Raw genomic sequence first — 20,930 nt, forward strand, 5'->3', positions numbered from 1 at the left:
AAAAACCCTGGGGTTGTCCTGAGCCCAGTATCGACAGTTGTGCCGATTAACTACACCGTTCAAAAAGAAAGTACACTCATCCGAAAAAGATACATTAAATAGAAAATTATTATCATTCGCCACTCGTTCACTCATAGTTTCACAAAATTGCAAACGACGATCAAAATCGTCTTCGTTGAGTTCTTGTACCAACTGAATTTTGTACGGGTGGAACTTGTGTTTTTTTAATATCCTTTGGACACTTATATGATTCACGCCGGTCTCGTTGGCTAATTTTCTTGTACTCAGCGTACTATCCATGGCAACTTCGCCCAATACGAATACCTCCATAGTTTCATTTACTACAGGATTTTCCCTCTGCCTCTTTTTATTCATAACGGAACCAGTTTCGCGAAATTTTGCTACTACTAACTCGCGAACAATTTTGCCATAAAGGTGTTTGTCAGGATGGCGTTCATTGAATATCTGCGCAGCCCAATTGCCCCCATTTATTATTTTTAAAATAAAGTTCGATTATTTCCACTCTTTCTGCAAGTGAGTACACCATAATTGTTAAAAAGTTTAACGATATTGAAAAGAACTTCAATCGCTTCAACGCACAAGTCACAGAACAGCTATCTAGCAACTACCTGATCACAACCTGATCGTTCAACTTTCTGGCAAGGGAAAAAATGCGTAAACATCTAGAAATAATAAGAAAAAACTGCAAATTGGTCGAAGGAATTTATCCTTATCGTTACTCTGATAAATGTTTAAATAAAATTTTCAAATTTCAATCCTTCATATTTTCTCAATGACTCGACCGATTTTCAAAAACGAAGCGGGAAAGTATAGAGAATAGAAAGCTCTTTTCATTGCGGTACCACTTGATCCCCCTTTCTATTTGAAAAAAAATTGGGGGATGACTCTCCCGCTTAGAGAGTTGAAGATTTTGCAATCATTTTTGGGGCAAAAGTTGCCCCCCTCGCAAACCAAATCGACGTGTTTTTGAATTTTCTGAAAAAAAAAATTACTCTGGCTGTTTTGTCTTGCGGAACGTTTTCGATGGGCCACCCTGTATATTAGTATAGATTAACGTACATCATTTTTAATCTAAACCAAAGTAGAGACTATCGCCAAAGTCAAACTTTACCAAAAATGTCATGTATGCAACTCAATACAAGAAAAATCGTGGAGTTTTTCTTTTAATCTAATTCCTGACTACTTTTTAATTAATTACATTTAATTACAAATACTGTAGAAACATCCTTATAAGTCAATGTCCGTTCCTTAAGATTTTAAGCGCAAAGGACAAATATTTTTCTAGAAATCCATTGTATATTGTAGGGGATTCGAGAGTGTCAAATAAGGAGAGTGCGAAAAGCAATAATGAAAATGTACCGGAATTTTACCGTACGGTTTCCGCAGCCGCAGAGGCGACCCGAGATGCGACAGAATTTTCACGATTTTTCCTACATTACCTTCGTTATTTACCGAGCCGCTTTCGCGAAAAGTGTTTCGAATCGAGAGGAAAAACTTCAATTGTTGGTGTCTGCCTTTTTTTCTTTCTTTTATATCTAACAGATGCGAAATCATTATGAACTGTAAGCTTAGAAATCCTTTAGATAAAGCATGTGTCGCATCGACGGACGCACACATGGCAAAATGCTATGTTTAGCTAGACAAAAATCCAAAATTTTTTTTTTTCGTATGTTTATCCACACATTGTTTTTCTTATTACATTCGTAGGGCTAATTTTATATATTATAATTTTTTCTATTCAACTAGAGTAATGCAAGCGTTACCGAAAATTGATGTAGTTCGCACCTTTCGTGGAGCGCAAAAGAGTGTTATTTTACACCAAGCACATCTAAAATGGATACGTAAGAAATTTATAATTTAGAATATCTGTTTACTTAAATCTAAAAAAATCAATTCTTGAAATAAAGGGCTATTTCAAGAAAAAAGGCAGATTTGGGAAAGCTGATTTTTTTATGCCTGTATCATCATTCATTAGAGATTTTAATTCTCTGTGGAAATAATTACTATAACTCATTATGAAAACAAAATTATAAAAAAAATAAACACAAAATAGTGTGTTTATAATATATTTTATGTAGATTCAAAAAGGTTCAAATTTATTATATTTATGTTACTTAATTGTACTACTAGTCTGTCCCGATATTGTCCATAATGATAATTGATTTTCCAATGGCAGTGTGTGCGTGGTGTAAATGACACTCCTTTGCGCTCCACGTTTGTGCAAGACTAACGCTCTCCCCAGAAAGTGCGGACTCCCTTAGAAAAAATATAACATTTAAAATTAGGTCCACAAATTTTATAAGAACAATAGTGAGTTGGTTAAGTTAGGTTAGATTAGGAAATTTCGATGTAATTTCGACTTTTGTCAAGCTAAACATAGTATTTTGCCATGTGTGCAACGACCTAAACAACAGATAGAAACGTTTTCACTTTTGCCACTAAATAGCCGGCCAACTAAAAATTGCATGTCAGCACTTAGCCTAATTATACTAAAAAAAAACTCACCAGAAAAAGACTGAGAAATGCATGGTTCATATTCAATTGTTTTCGGTCACTTCCTGTTTCACCGGAAATGACTACAACTTTTAATTTTTAAATGACACCCTCGGATTTTTTTTTACTTTATGCGATAGAAAATTACACTCTGAATAGAATGACATGTCATATGCCAACTTTTGACATTTTCGGCTATAATTTATTTGAAATTGTAACATGCGGTTCATAACGACAATTTGACTCGAAATACCCAGTGTGTGGTACCAAATTATTCGGAAAAAATCCAAATATGTCAATGAGCCACCCTCCTTCCTTTTGAAAGAATTGGGATAAGATTAAAAATATGATTTGGGCATCTTTTAGCCGGCCAGGACAAGACACTAAATACATTAGACAATCAAATCTATTTTTCCAAAGCTCCTTGATTAAAGATTGGTGTTTTTAACACATCCATGGCATTCTAGATTGAAATTTAAAATATAACATTTTTTAGAAAGAATATCAAAAGTTGACATATGATATGTGCTTTCTATCGTCGTTTCTATCGATTGTTTTGTATCGTTCGTTTGATATGTCGTTTTCTACAGAATAAAGTAAAAAATACGGAGCCATTTAAAATCAAAGGTTATAGTAATTTCCGGTGAAACAGCAAGTGACCGAAAAAACAATTGAATACGTCAATCAATCCTAATTTATGTTATATACTAACATACCAAATTTCGTGTTTTTATCTGAAAAATAAAAAAGTTATAGATTTGAGCCACTTTTGAGAAGCACCCGGTATACCATACTTTTGTCGAAACAAATAACGGCACTTTTGGCTCCTCCAGTAACACCCTTGTGGATAAAGGAAAAATATTAATTTTTACTAATCGTGAAGACATACTATAGCTGTCTAGCCGCTACCGTTAACCGACTGTCCAGTCGACAAATGGTGGAAATAACACACAAAAGGTTTGTAATAATTATAATGATAAAACTTTAAATCATAAATTACGGTTTTTTCCTTTCAAACCAACTCCGACGCCGTTTTTTCGATCGTATGGTATAGTTGACTGCATGAGTAACCAGTAAATAAGATTTTTAAAAAAGTAATTTTTTTTTATCGTTCACTAATTCGAAAAAGTAGCAGAATAAGCGTTCGAAATTTAACGTTTTATGTAAAACTGGCTAGCTATTTTTACACAAATGAAAAAGGAAATTAAAGATAAACGATTATACTATCCGTATTGTAGCACATTTTTAGGCAACTTCTTTATTTATATGATTTTGATGGTCAACCATCAACAAAATATTTCGTATGTTTGGACTAAATTTTCTCGAAAATAAAGACATAATTTAAAATTCCGTTACAATACGGCAATGGATTGAAGTTTTGTGATTACAGTGATATAGAATTTATATGGTTTTGTAATAACTTGCTCGCTATTTTATGGCAAGTGCTGAAGCTCTGCAAACCTTAATCAAGCCTTAATCAAAGCACGTGTGTTTGGAATTTTGGGTGTGGCTTAACACTACAGGATCCGGCTGAGCCTTAGGCATATTTCTGAAATATAAAATATATTTCCTACGGCCACACACCCGATTTACCCCACCCCTGAGAGCGACCCGAATAGAACAGCGTAATAGACTCTTAAAACATAAAACAAAGCGTACTTTAATATAAAAGAAAAAAAAACAGCCAATATAATAATGTAAAATAGATTTTTTTCGACGCTATTTCTTCGCTTCGGTTTTTTTTTCGCTTTGTAATTAGCTAAAATCCATTTAAATAAAAATCGTAAAGTACCTTCTCCAGAGAGAACGAAAATTAAAACAGAAAATATGATAATTCTCGGTTCAATTCGATCAATAGTCAGTCTGTTTTCTTTGGCAGACCGGTTTCTAACGTTAATTTGAATAAGAGCAAACTCGGTTATTAAAATTTTCGAATAAATTAAAACTTGGAAGGTACTTCGGAAAGATGACGGTTACAATAGATCCAATTTGTAATCTGGGGAGATTATTTTTATTGTTGTTCGAAAATGCACAATTCTTGCTATTGTTATTGAGTTCTAATTATTATTTTCTTTGTTCATTGTATTGATGAGTACAATCAACATGAATTATGCTTTTAAATAGAAGAATGCGATAAATTATTCAACGTTTTCATATTTTTTATATCATTAAAGCTAATAGGTCGAACATGTTGAATTGTGAACTAGTAATACAAAACTGGATAAAAGGAGGAAGAAAAAGTCATGATCAAAAAAATTAATAATAAAAAAAGGTACAAGGCAACTATCATCGGTCGCGGTCCTCACTGTGCCATACCCATCCCGTGCTACAGTTGAGGCCAAAACTGTGCGGCAGCGTAACCGCCACAGTTAAACCTTTTCAGGCAGCTTACACACATCAATGATGGAACATTAGGGTGGGACAAAATTATTGTCCAGAGGTAAAATACCCCCTCAATCCGATCTCCGGGAGGGGGTGCCTACTCGAGCGTATCATCGGAGAAACAAAAAACATCAATGTTTCACGTTTGCGGCGTGGAACGTCCACACACTACTTGACAAGATAAAGTCAAATCAATCAGAGAGAAGAACAGCACTGGTCTCACAGGAACTCCACCGATTAAATATAGATGTTTAGTTTTTTAGCCGCTCGTAGTGAAACCCGCTTTGCGGATGAAGGGAGTCTCACGGAGAAGCATTACACCTTCTTTTGGAAGGGGCACCCCGCAATACACAGGAGAATTCATGGCGTAGGCATTCATTTTTAGGCAAATTAACAGAAGTACCTGTTGGTGTCTCTGAACGTCTTATGACCCTAAGGTATCCCATATCAGACAAAACCAAACCAAACATCATTAGTACCTACGCTCCCACCCTAGACGCTAAAATTGAGGATAAGGATAAATTTTACCAAACCTTACAAAATGCTCTCCAACGAAGTCCAAAGCACGAATCATCTTGCTAGGTGACTTTAATGGCCGTGTTGGTAAACAACAGATAATATGGCCTGACGTATTGGGCAAACATAGAATGGGAAACGTAAATAGCAATGGTGAACGCTTATTAACAACATACGCAGAGTATAATCTTTGCATCACAAATACATCGTTTATGTTGAAGGACAAGTTTAAAGGTACCTGGAAACATCCCAGATCAGGCATCAATTGGACCACGTAATCGTTCGCAAACAAAAGCCAGAATAGATGCCGAATGCGGCACTGACCACCGACTTTTAATTTCAAAAATGAAAATCTAGTTAAAACTCAAATATCCACACTGTAAAATGCAAAACAACATGACCAGATTGAACGTACGGGGTCTAGAGAACAACAATACCGCCGACGTCCTCCGGGAAGCCATCAAAGAATCACTTCTACCGATAACTTCAATCTCAATCTTGAAAGCTGTCCGTCTGCTCGTCTGTCTGTCTGATGACTTCATTTGTATACCTCTGTCCACATGCCGAGTTTGGTTCCAACCGTCCCATAATTAAAAAAAATCCTTATGATTTTTTTTCACTTTGGAGGCATCAGTTTTTTTTTTTTCAATCATCACATTTTTCTTCAATATCAAATTGCTAGTCCCACCTTGATGAAGATGTAAACGAAACGTCATATTCAACTTTGCAGGGTGGGACCGTGAGCACTGTCGCTCACATAGCCTACCCACTAAATTTGGTCACGACATCAACTTTTGATAATTCTTACGTCACGAAAACTAACTGTCACAGTGACACGTGCCGTACACGGTCAAGTTAGCCTTGGTCCAATCTATCGACATACCAAATTTCAATTAAATCGACAAATTTTTGATTTGATTCATTGATGATAAGCTTGTGTAACGCACGAAACATTGTCAAAATATCATGAAAATCATTTACATTTACATTCCGAGTTTCAGCTCCCTAGCTCACATAGAGCCCGAGTTACGACGCTCCAAGATCGTTATCACTTGTTCTCTCGCGTCTCGTGTGTCATAGCCAATCATTCGACCAGTGTGTACTATCAGTCATGACCTATGCATGCGAAATCTGGACACTTAAAACGGACATCATACGGAAACTGCCGGTCGCATAACGTTCAATGGTAAGAATCGCCCAATTATGGTGGAAATAACCAAGAGATACCGTAAAAGAATAGTGTGGATACGACAAAAGACCCAGGTAATAGATGTTATCCACACATAGTCAAATCCCTCAAATGGCAATGGGCTGGACAACTACAATGAGCCCAACTACAAAGAGAGTATGTGAGGCATAATAGGTATATAAGCAAATGGTTGAATAAGCTGAAAATGATGACGATAATGATACGTCAAAATACTTCTTTTTTTACCATTAGCTATAGGAAATAGGTCTCATATTAAAACGAAGTCAATAATATAGAAAGTATGATGTCCTGGAAAACATGTAAGCGTCTAAGATGGATCTTTTTTCAAGTTAAAGAAACAAATTTTTGTTGACCTTCAACGTAGTTTCGATATGAATTTAAATAGAGTATGTAAGATTTTCGATTTCCTTTAAGTATTTTTTATTCTAGAAATAATGCATTTTGTTAAACAAAATTTATGACGCACTTTTATTAATCCAATTATCCCACGCATTTCTATTGACCGTGTACAAATTAGGTTTAGGGCTCAAGTGCAATTATGATAGCGTCCGAATTTTGATGGAGGATTTAAATTACCGGTTAAATTTTCCATTTTCCGATTACAACATGGCCGACGAACTATTTCTATAATGTATTTCCAACGAGCCTCATTGCGGGCATATTGAAATAACGATGCGGGGCATTGTTCAAGTAAATTTATCGAATGTTAGTAATTGCCGATATAAATTCCGAAAGGAACAGGATATTCTAATCGTTCGATTGAACTTTAATCGCTGTTGGAATTAATTAGAGGTTTAACTTTTGCTTGAAAGTTACGTTTTAAGGCAAACGCCAAAGAATATATCAAGGCAAACACTATACAGGGTGGTCCGAACTGTGTTCCGGAAAGTTCGGCAGAGCATATTCTGCAGATAAGAATAAGTAAAAAAGTTTGTATAAATGTATGTTCTAAAATGCTTAGTTTTGGAGATACAGAAACTGTAGAAGTTTCATTTTTATTACGATTTTTCCGAATAATTTATGAAGTTTTGTCAATATTTGGATGAAAATTTGTGTCTGGGAGTTCTTTGACATGAGAAATTTGATTTCGATGTCAATATGACTCCTACTTGCAGAGGGCACCACATACATATATTTTAACTGGTTTGAAGTGTAATAACTTTTCGTCCGTACTTGCATAAAACTACTGAGCAAAAAATATACATTTACGACGTTTTTTACATAGAAAAAGGACTCTTGGTAAAAACCGCTTCGAATAATGGTTCTCGAGATATTTGGAGTCGAAATTATCAATACCTGTCATCATTGACATAAATTAAACATGTCGACTAAATAGTTATTAGACAGAAATAATAAATTTGAAATGTTTTTGTGCCAAAAGTTCAACAGAAACTGCTTTATCATCATTTTTTTCAAAGAAAAATTTATGATTAACTTAAAAAAATAAAAAGTTCCCAAATTTATCATTTCAGTCTAATAACTATCTACTCAATAAGTTTCTTTTATGTCAATAATGACATGTATTGACTATTTCCACCTTTGAATAAGAAGACTAAGGAAGGAGCATAATGCTATCCGTGTATTCATGCATGGTGGGCGGAAAAAGCACCATAAAAGCACTCTAGGGTGGGGATCCTTGACAGTTCTGTTTGACGATTCATTTGACACATTTGAATTTGATTTGAAATTTTGTGGATTTGTCAGTCTTTGCGGAGCTTATTTTATGTTATTTATTATTTATTCTACTACTGATAGTTGTATAAAGGTAGTAAATCTAAATGGAAATTGTGGCAGAACTTAAATTAACAGTGACACTATCAAAAATTGAGTGAAATAATGGAACAACTTTTCGCTAGTAAGTGACTATATAATATACATACGTGTAGTAAACCGATCATTTATGAAATTCACTTAAATTAACTAAATTATATATTTTTCTTGCATTTTAGCTTTTATTTATTACTTGTCAAAGATTAGATGTCAAAGAATTTTAGATACGTTAATTTGACTTACTTGCTTCAGTAGCGTATCGGATGTTTGTATTAATAAATACTTATTATAACTTATATATTTTTATTAGAATTATATATTTTTATAACAATTTTAATAACTACCAACATTTATTCACAACGTAAAATAAAACAACAAATTATTGAGTCTACCCCACGTCTACCCCACGTCTACCCTACATCATAGTTTTACATTTTTTAAATAAAATTAGAACGACACTGATAAACCGGAATTTAAGTCGGCCATATTTGAGGCGCATCGCGGTGTACCTAAGATTTTTGATATGCTCCTTCCTTAGTCTTCTTATTCAAAGATTTCCACTCTAAACATTTTGATAACAAATTTTGAATAACAAATTATAAAAATTATAAAAAAATATATCTATTTACTGCGTACTGTTCTAAAATTGTCCATGTATATTCTTTTTGTAATTTTAAAGACTTAAATTTTTTTGAATTGTATTATTTGTATTGTGTATTTTTTGTTGTTTGTATTTTTTTGTGATTTTGTTGTTTGTGAGTGCTTTGTCGATGAAGCTGTTTTGGCTTTTTGCACAATAAAGCGTTGTTTTGTTTGACAAGGGTTGCTTGCAGCGATTTTTACCAAGAGGCATTTTTTACGTAAAAAATCATGGACATGTATATTTTTTCACTCAGTAGTCTTATACAGTATGGACGAAAAGTTAATACTTCAAAACAGTTATAACAAATGTAGGTGGCTCCTCCTACAAATAAGGGTCATATTGACATCAAAATCAAATTTCTCGTCAAAAATCTCCCAGACACCAATTTAATATGACAGTAAAATAACATTAACATTGTTTTTAAGTCTAGAATCACTCTAAGAAGCCTCTAAAACATCAAAACAAGAGCAAAATAAAACACTAGTTCACCCCAATACACAAAAAAAAAATTTCGCACTGGAAGCGCGTTTCGCTAACCATGTAGCATCATTAACAGATGATTAAAAATCGCGTTACTGTAAGCGCGACATATTTTAATGCTAAAAAGTGTCGACATATTCACAAGAGACGTGCATGCGGGTTATCACTGGAAATTAAAAAAAACATGTGTGTCACTGTAAAAGTTGTCACTTCATATTTTGTCAATCTGGGTGTTCTTGATGAGATAAACGTAATTTTATTAATATACCATAATCCAAGTCTAATAATAACTTCTAATTTTTTAATGCCATTAACTGGCCAATGTGCTCCCATTAATTCCTCATCAAAATATTCAAAAATAAAATTCAGTTTATAAATATCCATATCTAGTTAGCGGAGAGTTGGTTAACTGTAAATAAACAGTTTTAGCATTAATGCTCCAAGATAAACGCTTGTTAAATTCCCCGATAAACTTTCATAACTGGTCTGTGTTGAATATAAATAGCGTTTAGTATTGCAATAGTAATTGGTCTAAAGTTAAATTAACAGGCACGGCGGAAGCTGTAGCATTCAACCGTGGGAGTATGTTACTAAAACGCATATTATATTCCCTTAATGTATATTTGACATTAATATAAACTATATATAAGTTAAATTTAGTTTTTTAAAGCTCTGTTTTTTATATATACATTGTTGACTATAATTTCAATCCGAAAAACTGTATATACAGGGTTGTCCGAACTGTATTCCGAACACTTCGGCAGCATATTCTGGAGATAAAATAATGAAAAAAGTTCGTATAAATGTATGTCCTAAAATGCTTAGTTTTGGAGATACAGGGTGTAGAATATCATTTTTATTTCGATTTTTTCCAAATAATTTCTGAAATAACGTCGATATTTGGATAAAAATTGGTGTCACGGAGTTTTTTGACATGATAAATTTAATTTTGATATCAGTATAACTCCTACTTGTAGATGGCGCCACCTACATATTTTTTTAACTTGTTTGAAGAGTAGTAACTTTTTGTTCGTACCTGTATAAAATTACTGAGTAAAAAAATATACATTTACGACGTTTTCTATGTAAAAAAGATCTCTTGGTAAAAATCGCTACGAGTAATAGTTCTCGAGATATTTGGAATCGAAATTATCAATACCTATTTCACCATTGACATAAATTATTTTTTAATTATTAAATGCAACAATTAAACATGTTGACTAAATAATTATTAAACTGAAATCATAAATTTGAAATGATTTTGTGTCAAAAGTTTGACAGAAACTGTTTTTTATCATTTTTTCGAAGAAAAATTTATGATTAATTTAAAAAAATAGAAAGTTTTCAAATTTATCATTTCAGACAAATAACTATCTACTCAAGACATGTTTATTTTTTGTCAGTAATGACATGTATTGACTAATTCCATTTTACTAAGAGACATTTTTTACGTAAAAAATGACGTAAATGTATATTTTTTTACTCAGTAGTTTTATACAGGTACGAATGAAAATGTATTACTATTCAAACAAGTTAAAAATATGTAGGTGGCGCCCTCTACAAGTAGGAGTCATATTGACATCAAAATCAAATTTCTCATGTCAAAAAACTCCCAGACGCCAGTTTTCATCCAAATATTGACGTTACCGACCGCCATCTTGAATTTTGGTACTTTTTGAGAAAATATGTAAATAACTCGAAAACGGTGCGTTATAGCGAAAAACTTCAAGAGGTAAAAATTAAAGACAATTAAAAAGTCTATCAGAATCTGTAAAAAATAGTTTATTATCCTAACGCAGTGACGTACAAAAAATTTTTGAAAATCGAGCAAATTTAAAAAAAAAATCACCGAAATGCAAATTACTAATTTTTTAAGCTTATTAACAAATAACATGGATATTTAGCATCAATTCAACTAAAATACAATCCTTGTGACATTTTCAAGAAATATCTATCGGTGGTTTAATAATATTTCAAAATTAACAAAAATTGTAAAAGCCTTTACTAAATGCATGTGTACTAATAATGTGCGAAAGCAGCCTCCACCTTGTCCCGGTCGGGGCTATTTGCACTTAAACCAAGGCCTTTTTGTTACCATTTTGTAAACAACTTGTTTTTAAAAATACAGTGACAGTTTGAAAAATTAGGCTACAGGTTGGAAGAAAAAAATAAAATGTAATAAAGTACTTGGGAATGCCTCTTTGACATAAATATCATCTACAATCTTAACACTTTTTCATTATGATAAATACATTATAAACATACTCTTACAAATCGAATAACAATAATTCAAATTATGACCATTTTAATAAAAATGTGTTACCAACTTGTAACCTAACGTTTCAAACTGTCATCTCTAGAAAAAAAAATAAGTTTACAATTTTATTCGATTTGTTCTTCATCGACCGATATTTGTTTGTTGTCGCAAGAAATACCATGACAGTTACCACACACCACACAAGCTTGTACATGGCATATTGGATTTTAAACATGTACATAGTTTGTTACATCCAGATTTGCAATTACAGTAAATCATTTTCAATACAAATTCTGGTGCCACTGCGTTTGACATTGTTTTTGGAACTAAGGTATCCGTTTTTTTACTCCATCCCTATTCTGTTGCCTCTTTTCCGTTATTTAGCCATTTGTAACTAGGTCCTATAATAATGATTTTCAGCTGCGTTAGTTGTTGGAGGTAAGGTAGCTAAATCAAAGTTTTACCAAGTACCTGACGAGATGTAAGGGTTTTATATTTTTAATACCTCAACTGATCTAAATCTTTCGCTAGCCTATGTCGACCATATAATGAAAATAAGAATGTATTTCCAGCTTCGACTAGCTCAGATTTTTGTCCTGCAGGATCTAAAAAAACGGATGTAATTTGTCTCAGATGAGGATCTTTTTCCAACGTTTTGAAAGTCGCCAGTTTACCTTTTTTAAACAAGCACGAGGTTGTGTCACATCCATAGCATGTGCAAATAAGATTGAATGCTTCATCATCTTTCATAATCTTGTTCTGCATATCACCGATGTCAGTTACTTTGTGAGGTTTGGACGATTTTCCATGCCGAAGCATAAAAATATAATTTTTTGTCCGATAATGCAGTAATAAAACTAATAAATCAGTATCTTCGCCAACTAAAGTAACCGACGCCGACGTAGAAGATGCATTTACTTTCAAAACATAATTTACTAAAACTATATCTGCATCTCCATCTGTTTAGAGGAAGCAACAGTAAACACTACTTACTAGTAACAAAATCAAACTCAACAGTTTATTAAATAAACTTTTAAAATATTTTTTTTTTTATTTTATATTTTATTTTTATGTGAATGTTAATATTAAAGACAAGTACTAAAATTCAAAAAAAGTAACCTATTAAATAACATTTTACACTCTCTACGATTTTCGCTTTGCGAATGCTTGATTCTAGAATATTTCCGGATTTAAGAATTCATAAGATGAATCTTCGCTGCGAGACTAAATTAGTTTTTAATGAATCTGGTAGATTTTTCAATTCTCTTCAATTTTTACCTCTTGAAATTTTTAGCTAAAACGTACCGTTTTCGAATTAAGTACATGTTTTCCCAAAAAGTACCAAAATTCGAGATGGCGGCCGATTTTTTTGATGACGCACACACCGGACAAATGGGGACTTTTAGTATGTTAATAAGGGTTACTAAGGCTAACTATTTTCAATGGTCGCAGCTTTCTAAAAATTTTTTGCAATTTCAACATGGTGAATGTCATAACTGCACTGGGGTATTCAAAAATTATTTTGAAAAAAACCGAAATAAAAATGCCCAAATTAGGACATATATTTATATGATTTTTTTAATTATTTTTATCTGCAGAATATCCTGCCGAAGTTTCCGGAATACACTAAATACAGGGTGAGTCTTAAATAAGTGAAAATATTTTAGGGGTAGTATATTTCGACCCCAAAAATACGATTATGAGTTTTTCGGCAAATTTTTTTTTGAACATTTCGATTTTTTTCAAAAAATGTTTGGAATTTTTTTTAGTTTTTAGTTAAAAAACATAATTTCTTGATAATATGGCAACATAGGTAGTAGATTAAATTTACAAGAAAGAAAACCCAGAAAAGAGTTTTTTTGGAAATTTTCAAAGTAAAATAGCTCGGTTATTTTGAACTTATTTGAAAAAGAGCAAAGAGAAAATATGATTCTTTTATCGAGATCTACCAGCCCTGAAAATATTTGCACTTATTTAACTCACCCCGTCTAGTAAAAAATTATTTTTATATATTACTATTCCGTTGTTTTTCAAATACAAGTTATGCTAAAAGTGGAATTTGGCGTAATTTTCGATTCAAATACAATAAATTCAAACTTTGATGAGAAAGTTATTGTCGTTATGGATGTTTGCAATGGAAAACTAGGTCACTAGACCAAGGACTTTTTAAACAGTAAGATAACTTAAACAGAAAGTACAACTTTGGCGACTTCCCAATCATGCAACAAAAGATGGTCTTAAATGGTAACCTCGACCTACATCCAAGCAGAATATTAAAGGATGTGTATATGTAGAGATGTTCCTATAACTAAAGATATTTGAAAAAGTAGACATTATATTGCTAGTTCAATATGATTTATATAAGTTGTGAGAGAAAAACAAAGAATAATCTACCTATTTTTATTTATAATACAATTTCAATAGTCCTAGATAAAATGAAACTATGGTAAACGCAAAACAATTTCCGATGCACTTGATCAACTTTGAGTGGCTTTTTTTAACTTTAGTTCATATATTCGAAAATATTGTTTTCGTAGATTAACAGACTACGCCACTGTATTTTCCGTAAAAAGTTCTACAATAAACAGTTTTCACCTTCTCGATACCTTTCGCAATAACAGAGACACGGGGGGTGTTCCAAATTGCAAAATTTTTAAAAAGACCCTGTAGCTCAGAAACGAAGAGGGCTATGAAAATTTTGTTTACAGCATCTTTCGTTTGAAAAAAAGTGGGACAGGTTTCTGCAAACCGCATCCTTCTATCTTCACTAATAACGCAGATACCGTATGATTTCAACCAAAATGTACTTTATTTGTTTGAGTAACTGTACTTTATTTAAACAAAATACAAGAAGAAAAAAATTAAGGCCAGAAAAACCCTACATATATGCTTATTCTCTGCATTAAGTTCACCAGACTTAAGGGAACAGCCATTCGACGACCGGTTTCGGAGATTTATCTCCATCGGCAGGCTGACTTTGCTGTAAGCCTCAATCTGACAAACGAAAATCAGAGAATAGCATTTGAGTACAAAACGTACTACTATGGCAAGTACTAGCCGCTCTCGCCATCTAGCGGCAGCTGTAACAATTACAGATCGTACCGCCAAAAATAAAACCAGCAACAAGCATGTACTTTATTTGTTTGAATAAATTATTCTTCTACGTCTGCGTATTATTAACATCTTTTTTTTATTTCAGTTTTGATGTACGAGCCAGGTCCTACAAAGACGCGAAACAGTGGTCATCGCCAACGGTTTTCGGTTCGAGGGCCCTATTCCGACCGTCCACCGTACCGGCCACTCTAGTCATCGACAAGATTCAACAGTCCGACGAAGGCATCTACAGATGTCGAGTCGACTTTAGCAATTCACCCACCAGAAATAGCAAAGTTAATTTTACTGTGATCGGTAAGTGTCTTTTCCTTCTTAAATTACTATATTTTTAATTTAATTTAGTAGAGGAACGTCATATTACTTAAGAAGTATACTATTACAAAAGTTTTAGTCTTGTAGAATGTTGTGTAGAATTTATATACACGCCAATGGACAATTAGCTACCACCAATAAGCTTTTGTATGAGATACTATTGGGATTTTATACAGGTCGAAGGATCGTCTCCTATCGGATGATAATGGTTTGACGTCATCGTAGGGACTACAAGGCAGATTGCCGATGCCGGCCGGTTAATGAGACGTTTTATTTAATTATGAGATATTACACATCTCGTGCAGCTCTCGTTCAGTTGCTTGATCTAAAATCAGTTATTTACAGATTCTGTTGACTTTTTTATTATTGGCGCTATAGCAAGTAATACTAAAATTTGCGCAATGATTTTGGCTATTTTAAAATTTGTCCCAATTCCTTTATAATCTATATTTTAGACAAAAAATTTTTAATGTTGTAGATAATCCCTTATGAGCCTGTGTTCTCCAATTTTTTCTAGAGCCTGTAATTTTTGACATATGACACAAACATATGTTTTTTTTTAAATGGAAACAATAGTTGGCTCTGATTTCATAAAAAGCGCCATTTTTTATGCTTTTCAGCGATATTAGCTATTATATGTTTTTTTTTTCGAAAAATTACTGTGTTATAGCCCATTCTTATCATTTTTAAACAATTTCACTTAGTTAGCCATGGAAACAAGATCAATCGTCGTGAAATGTGAAACTGTCACTTCCAAACTTTGTAAATTAAAACAAACAAAAATTGTAAATATGAATTTTTCAAATGAAGAAAAGCGTAGAGTATTATTGGTTCAACTTTTCTTGGCCATACATTTTAGAGGATACGTTGACCGGTGAACGTTACTTACTTTTTTTAGAGAACGGCTTTCAAGACTTGTTAGAAAAGTTAAATTTAGATACTCGCGCATCAATAGAGTGGTTCCAACATGACTTTCATTATGACACCCCTACCCCCTTAATAAAAAAATGTTAAAAGTAATTTATATCATATGCATTATTATTTATATAGTTATGCAAACTCTGGGATAGGAAGAGGTGGACCAATTGCATGGGCTTCCTCGATCACCTGACCTAACCATTTTAATTTTTTTATGCGGTATGGTTAACAACAAAGTTTACAAAACAACTTATGAATTAAGAGAGGCACTCGAAGAGGCGGTACGGGAGAAGTTTAATTAGGTCGGCCGGTCGTTCTGTAGTAATTCAGTTTTAAAAATATGAATTTATATACTCAAAACAATGGCGGATCTTTTGAACATTTTCTAAAATAACTTAAAGTGTATGTACTTAGTGATATTATACTTTAAATCTTACTTTCTGTAATGTAAATTGTAAAGAACTGTTTAATAATATATTCTCTCTTTTTATAAGCTGTAAATCATAAAAAAGAATACCATACACAGCTAAGTGAAATTAGTCAAGAAAGATAAGAATCCATCCATCTTTTCAGTAATTTTTCGAAAAAAAAACATATATATATATATATCGCTCAAAAGCTTAAAAAATGGCGCTTTTTATGAAGACATGGCCAACTATGGTTTCCATTTAAAAAAAAACATATGTGTGTGTCATATGTCAAAAATAACAGACTTTAGAAAAAAATTGGAGAACACAAAGTTGTCGGGGATGTGTCTACAACTTTTATCTGAAGACTTTTTGTCTAAAATATATTATAATGGAATTAGGGACAATTTTTAAAATAGCCAAAATTTTTTTTTTTCGAAATATCTAGTAAGCAATGAACTTTTTTAAAAATCTGAAAGGCGAATATTTATGACCCCACAAAACTGCAATTCTTTCCCCATTTAACCGACTCTCTATCTCCAGTAGTTTCCGATATACCCATAGAGAACATCGTAGGAAACTCACCCTGTATATATTGATCTCTGTATTGTACAGATAGATCTCTATATTATACAGACTTGAATGATTTTAAATTTTAACTCATTATGTTTCAACTTAACCGTTAACTAGAGAGCAGATAAAATTAAACTAAAAAAAATATAATATACAGGGTGGCGCACCTCATTCGCCTCGGTTGATTATACGAAAACGGAAAGATGTAGAAGGAAAATATTTTATGGGTATATGTAGGGAGGCAATATGCACAATTTAAAATTATTTTGAAATATACAGGGTGTTTCAGAACTAAGATCCATACCAAAGTTATATTTTTTCTTATGGAACACCCGATATTTTATTTCATTGTTGGATTCTTGCGCCCAAAAAAAGGCATTTATTATAAGGGTTAAATATGTTTAAAATCTATGGTGTTTGAGATATTTAAATTTGCATGTTACAATAGAACAGATTATTAACACCCTGTACATTACTTTTCAGAATTAATTCTTGTCCAGAGTTTAAAGATAAAGAAATAAACTTTACTGAAAAATGGCATTGCTTCCTTAAGTTTATACAGGGGAATCAAAAATTGCTGATCTATTTTAAGGATTTATTTTATATAAAAACTGCGTTATTTCAAATGCAACGCCCTGTATTTTTTAAAATAAACCGAAGCAGATTCAAATGCTCTTTCAAACTATATTAGGGTTTTCTATACCTATCTAGCTCAGATTTTGAATAAAAAGTGATTTTTAAATAAAATGGCAATCAAGATGGCTGCTGTCGCCATCGCAATTTTCTGGTGACAGATAGTAACTATTTTCAAAGTCGACATTTGTTTATGGACATTATTATTTATAATTTATAACAGTTTACTTAGATTTACTTACAATAGTTTAATAAACAAACATTCTATTCGATATGTTTCTGGTGATTTTATTTTGTGAGGAAAATTGCTTCTTGGCCTGAAGAGCTTATGCTCAAAGGTATCCAAAAATAGGAATCTTACTGATAAGCTGCGTTCCTTTGAAAAACTACTTGCCCTATTTCGCAGAGCTGGTGATGTAGTTCATAAAAAAACCTGTTAGAGACAGAAACCTGTCGTTGGAAGTAAAGAAAATGAATTTGGCGTAATTGTGTATTTTATAGAAAATCCATATATCTACAAGTTATAGTAAAATAAATCAAAGAACTACTTCTTCGTTTTTCTTGATAGAATAATAAATATGTTTAATAAATATTATTTATTAAACTATTACAGGCAAATTAAATAAAAGTAAACTGGTATAAATTTAAATATGTTCATAAACTAATTTCGATTTTGAAAATAGCTACTAAGTGTCAATAAAAAAACTGCCATGACGAAACTAGCCCTCTTGCTTTTATTTTTTTTAGTTGCCATTTTATTGAAAAATTGCTCTTTATTCAAAATTTGAGCTAGATAGGTATAGGAAACCCTAATATAGTTTGAAAGAGCATTTGAATCTGCTTCGATTTATTAAAAAAAAACAGAGTGTTGTATTTGAAATAACGAAGTTTTTATGTAAAATAAATCTTTAAATTAAATCAGCAATTTTTGATACACCTGTATAAATTTAAGGAAGTAATAACATTTTCCAGTAAAGTTTATTTCTTTACCTTTAAACTCAGCACAAGAATTCATTCTGAAAAGTAATGTACAGGGTGTTAATAATCTATTCTATAGTAGCATGCAAATTTAAATATCTTTAAATATCTCAAAAACCTAAGATTTTAAACGTATTTAATCCTTATAATAAATGCCTTTTTTTGGCCCCCGAATCCAAAAATGAAATAAAATACCGGGTGTTCCATAAGAAAAAAATATAACTTTGGTATGGATCTTAGTTCTGAAACACCCTGTATATTTCAAAATAATTTTAAATTGTGCACATTGCCTCCCCACATATACCTATAAAATATTTTGTTTCTACATATTTCCGTTTTCGTATAATCAACCGAGGCGAATGAGATGCGCCACCCTGTATAGTAAAATAAGACTAGAAGAGACAATTTCTTTGAAGAGATCAAAGGAATAGACATTTTCAAATTAAAAAAGTTGGTATTTTTATTTAAGTGAGTTTCCAACTCCTTTATTAAAGAATATTTTTTTGTTCTCAGAAAAGCATTAAAGAAAATGTTCCGACCCCGTCTCAACTTTATTACGAATGACTTTTTACCAAAGTCTCTAAATATTCGATGTGATATTTATATAAATTCTTTGGTTGATTTTCGTTGTAATATATTACAGAAAAAGAGAGACTTTTTTGTCAGAACGAACCCTTTTAAAAGGCATTTCGGTGTTTGAGGGTGTGTTTTTATTATTTTCTGTTTTTGTATTAAAAGGAGCTTTTTGGTATTTATTTCGATGTTTTTTTTGGTAAACAACAGAACGGGGAATGCCCTCCAGACTCATTTTGTTTAATTTGAACATATATTCGAAATATAATTTGTGTTTCGAAAAAGTCTTTTTAAATTTAGCTCTAATTGTCAACAGTTTTATTAAAGGTTAAGATTAACATTATTCAAGTATTTCTGTTTATATGTGTCATGATTTATTTCTTAAAAATTTTATCAATATTGGTTATCCATATTTCATAAGATTTATTTTTAACTATTCCTACGTCTTTAGCTCAATAATATATTTATAAAAATTCTAACTTTATAAACATAACTATTATAAACATGTAATATTGTAGAACACAAAATTAAAAGGCATTGTCGAAAGATACACATAAAAGTTATAAAAACGTCGGTTTAGTAAAACGTCGGTTCATACTGTTAATGAGGCTCCAAATATATTGTGTTATATTTTTCCATTCTTCTTCAAGGACCAAGCGAATATTCATAATTTTTATTTAATTACGACTTCACAAGATCAATAACTTTTGCACAATCTACGACACTAAGAACCATATTCGATCGTACGCAACAATAATCACCAAAGCCTTCTCTTCATTATGAAGAATTACATCAAAAAGTAAAGATATTAAAAAAAATGCCAACCAAACCAAACCAAAACATGTGCTGACATGAGTCAAAAAACAGAACATTCAGGAGATATTGTTATCACCGAAAAATAATGTTCTAGGATAATTTGCGTACTAAATTATTGCACAGGGTGTTCTAAAGATAGAGTAAAAAAACAACTAATCGATTGACCCTGTATAATAAGTCAAATACTAAAATTTATAATAAACTGAATTTACTAAATAAAGTTGATACAGCTTGCTAAAAAATTAAGAAAATAGGGCTAAAAATTAATTCTACCAACACAACCAAACTTATATGGAATCACTCTTTATTTCTGACTAAATTTCTTGCAAGGATAAAAATTGGTATACAACTTAAGGATAAAGCTTTTTTTGTAAATAAACATAAAGAATAAACGACTGCTGCGATTTATTTTCTTTTGAATTTTGTGTTCAGTAGTAAAATCACGAGTGTCCGGTCATTCAATCCAAAAAAATTAAAAAATGCCTTATGTTGGATTAACAGATGTATAGAGGGGAAGAATTATTGCTCTAACCGAACAAGGAATGCTCCAGAGAGACACAGCAGAGATAGTATGCGTTACCTAGGGTGTTTTATCGAAAACATATATGCAAGGTACTTGGAATTCGGAACACACAAGGATAGGCCCAGACAAAGTCGTCAAAGAGTCACAACTAAAAAACAATACCGCCTTATGTGCTAAATTGCTAGAATAAATCCCAATGTTTCTCATTCAGAGCTACAAAGACAACTTCTGGCAGCTACAAGTGTGAACGTTTCAGTTGAAACCATAAGAAAAAGACTTCGTGTACAAGGGTTTTACAGCAGGAGGGAGTT

The 20,930-nt window shown here is 32.2% G+C and overlaps 1 protein-coding gene across 2 annotated transcripts in view; it reads left to right on the plus strand.

Annotated features, from left to right (window-relative positions):
- LOC115883136 (neural cell adhesion molecule 2-like) overlaps window positions 1-20,930 on the plus strand; it is a 472,691-nt gene that overhangs the window by 95,781 nt on the left and 355,980 nt on the right. For both annotated transcript variants that reach the window (XM_030901447.1, XM_030901448.1), the window contains one exon: window positions 14,972-15,180. In XM_030901447.1, coding sequence (XP_030757307.1) covers window positions 14,972-15,180 — 209 coding nt within the window. The remainder of the gene's footprint in view (window positions 1-14,971; window positions 15,181-20,930) is intronic.

This window comes from Sitophilus oryzae, unplaced genomic scaffold (genome assembly GCF_002938485.1).
Source record: "Sitophilus oryzae breed Bouriz unplaced genomic scaffold, Soryzae_2.0 scaffold_1816_pilon_pilon, whole genome shotgun sequence".
In the NCBI taxonomy this organism is placed as follows: domain Eukaryota; kingdom Metazoa; phylum Arthropoda; class Insecta; order Coleoptera; family Curculionidae; genus Sitophilus; species Sitophilus oryzae.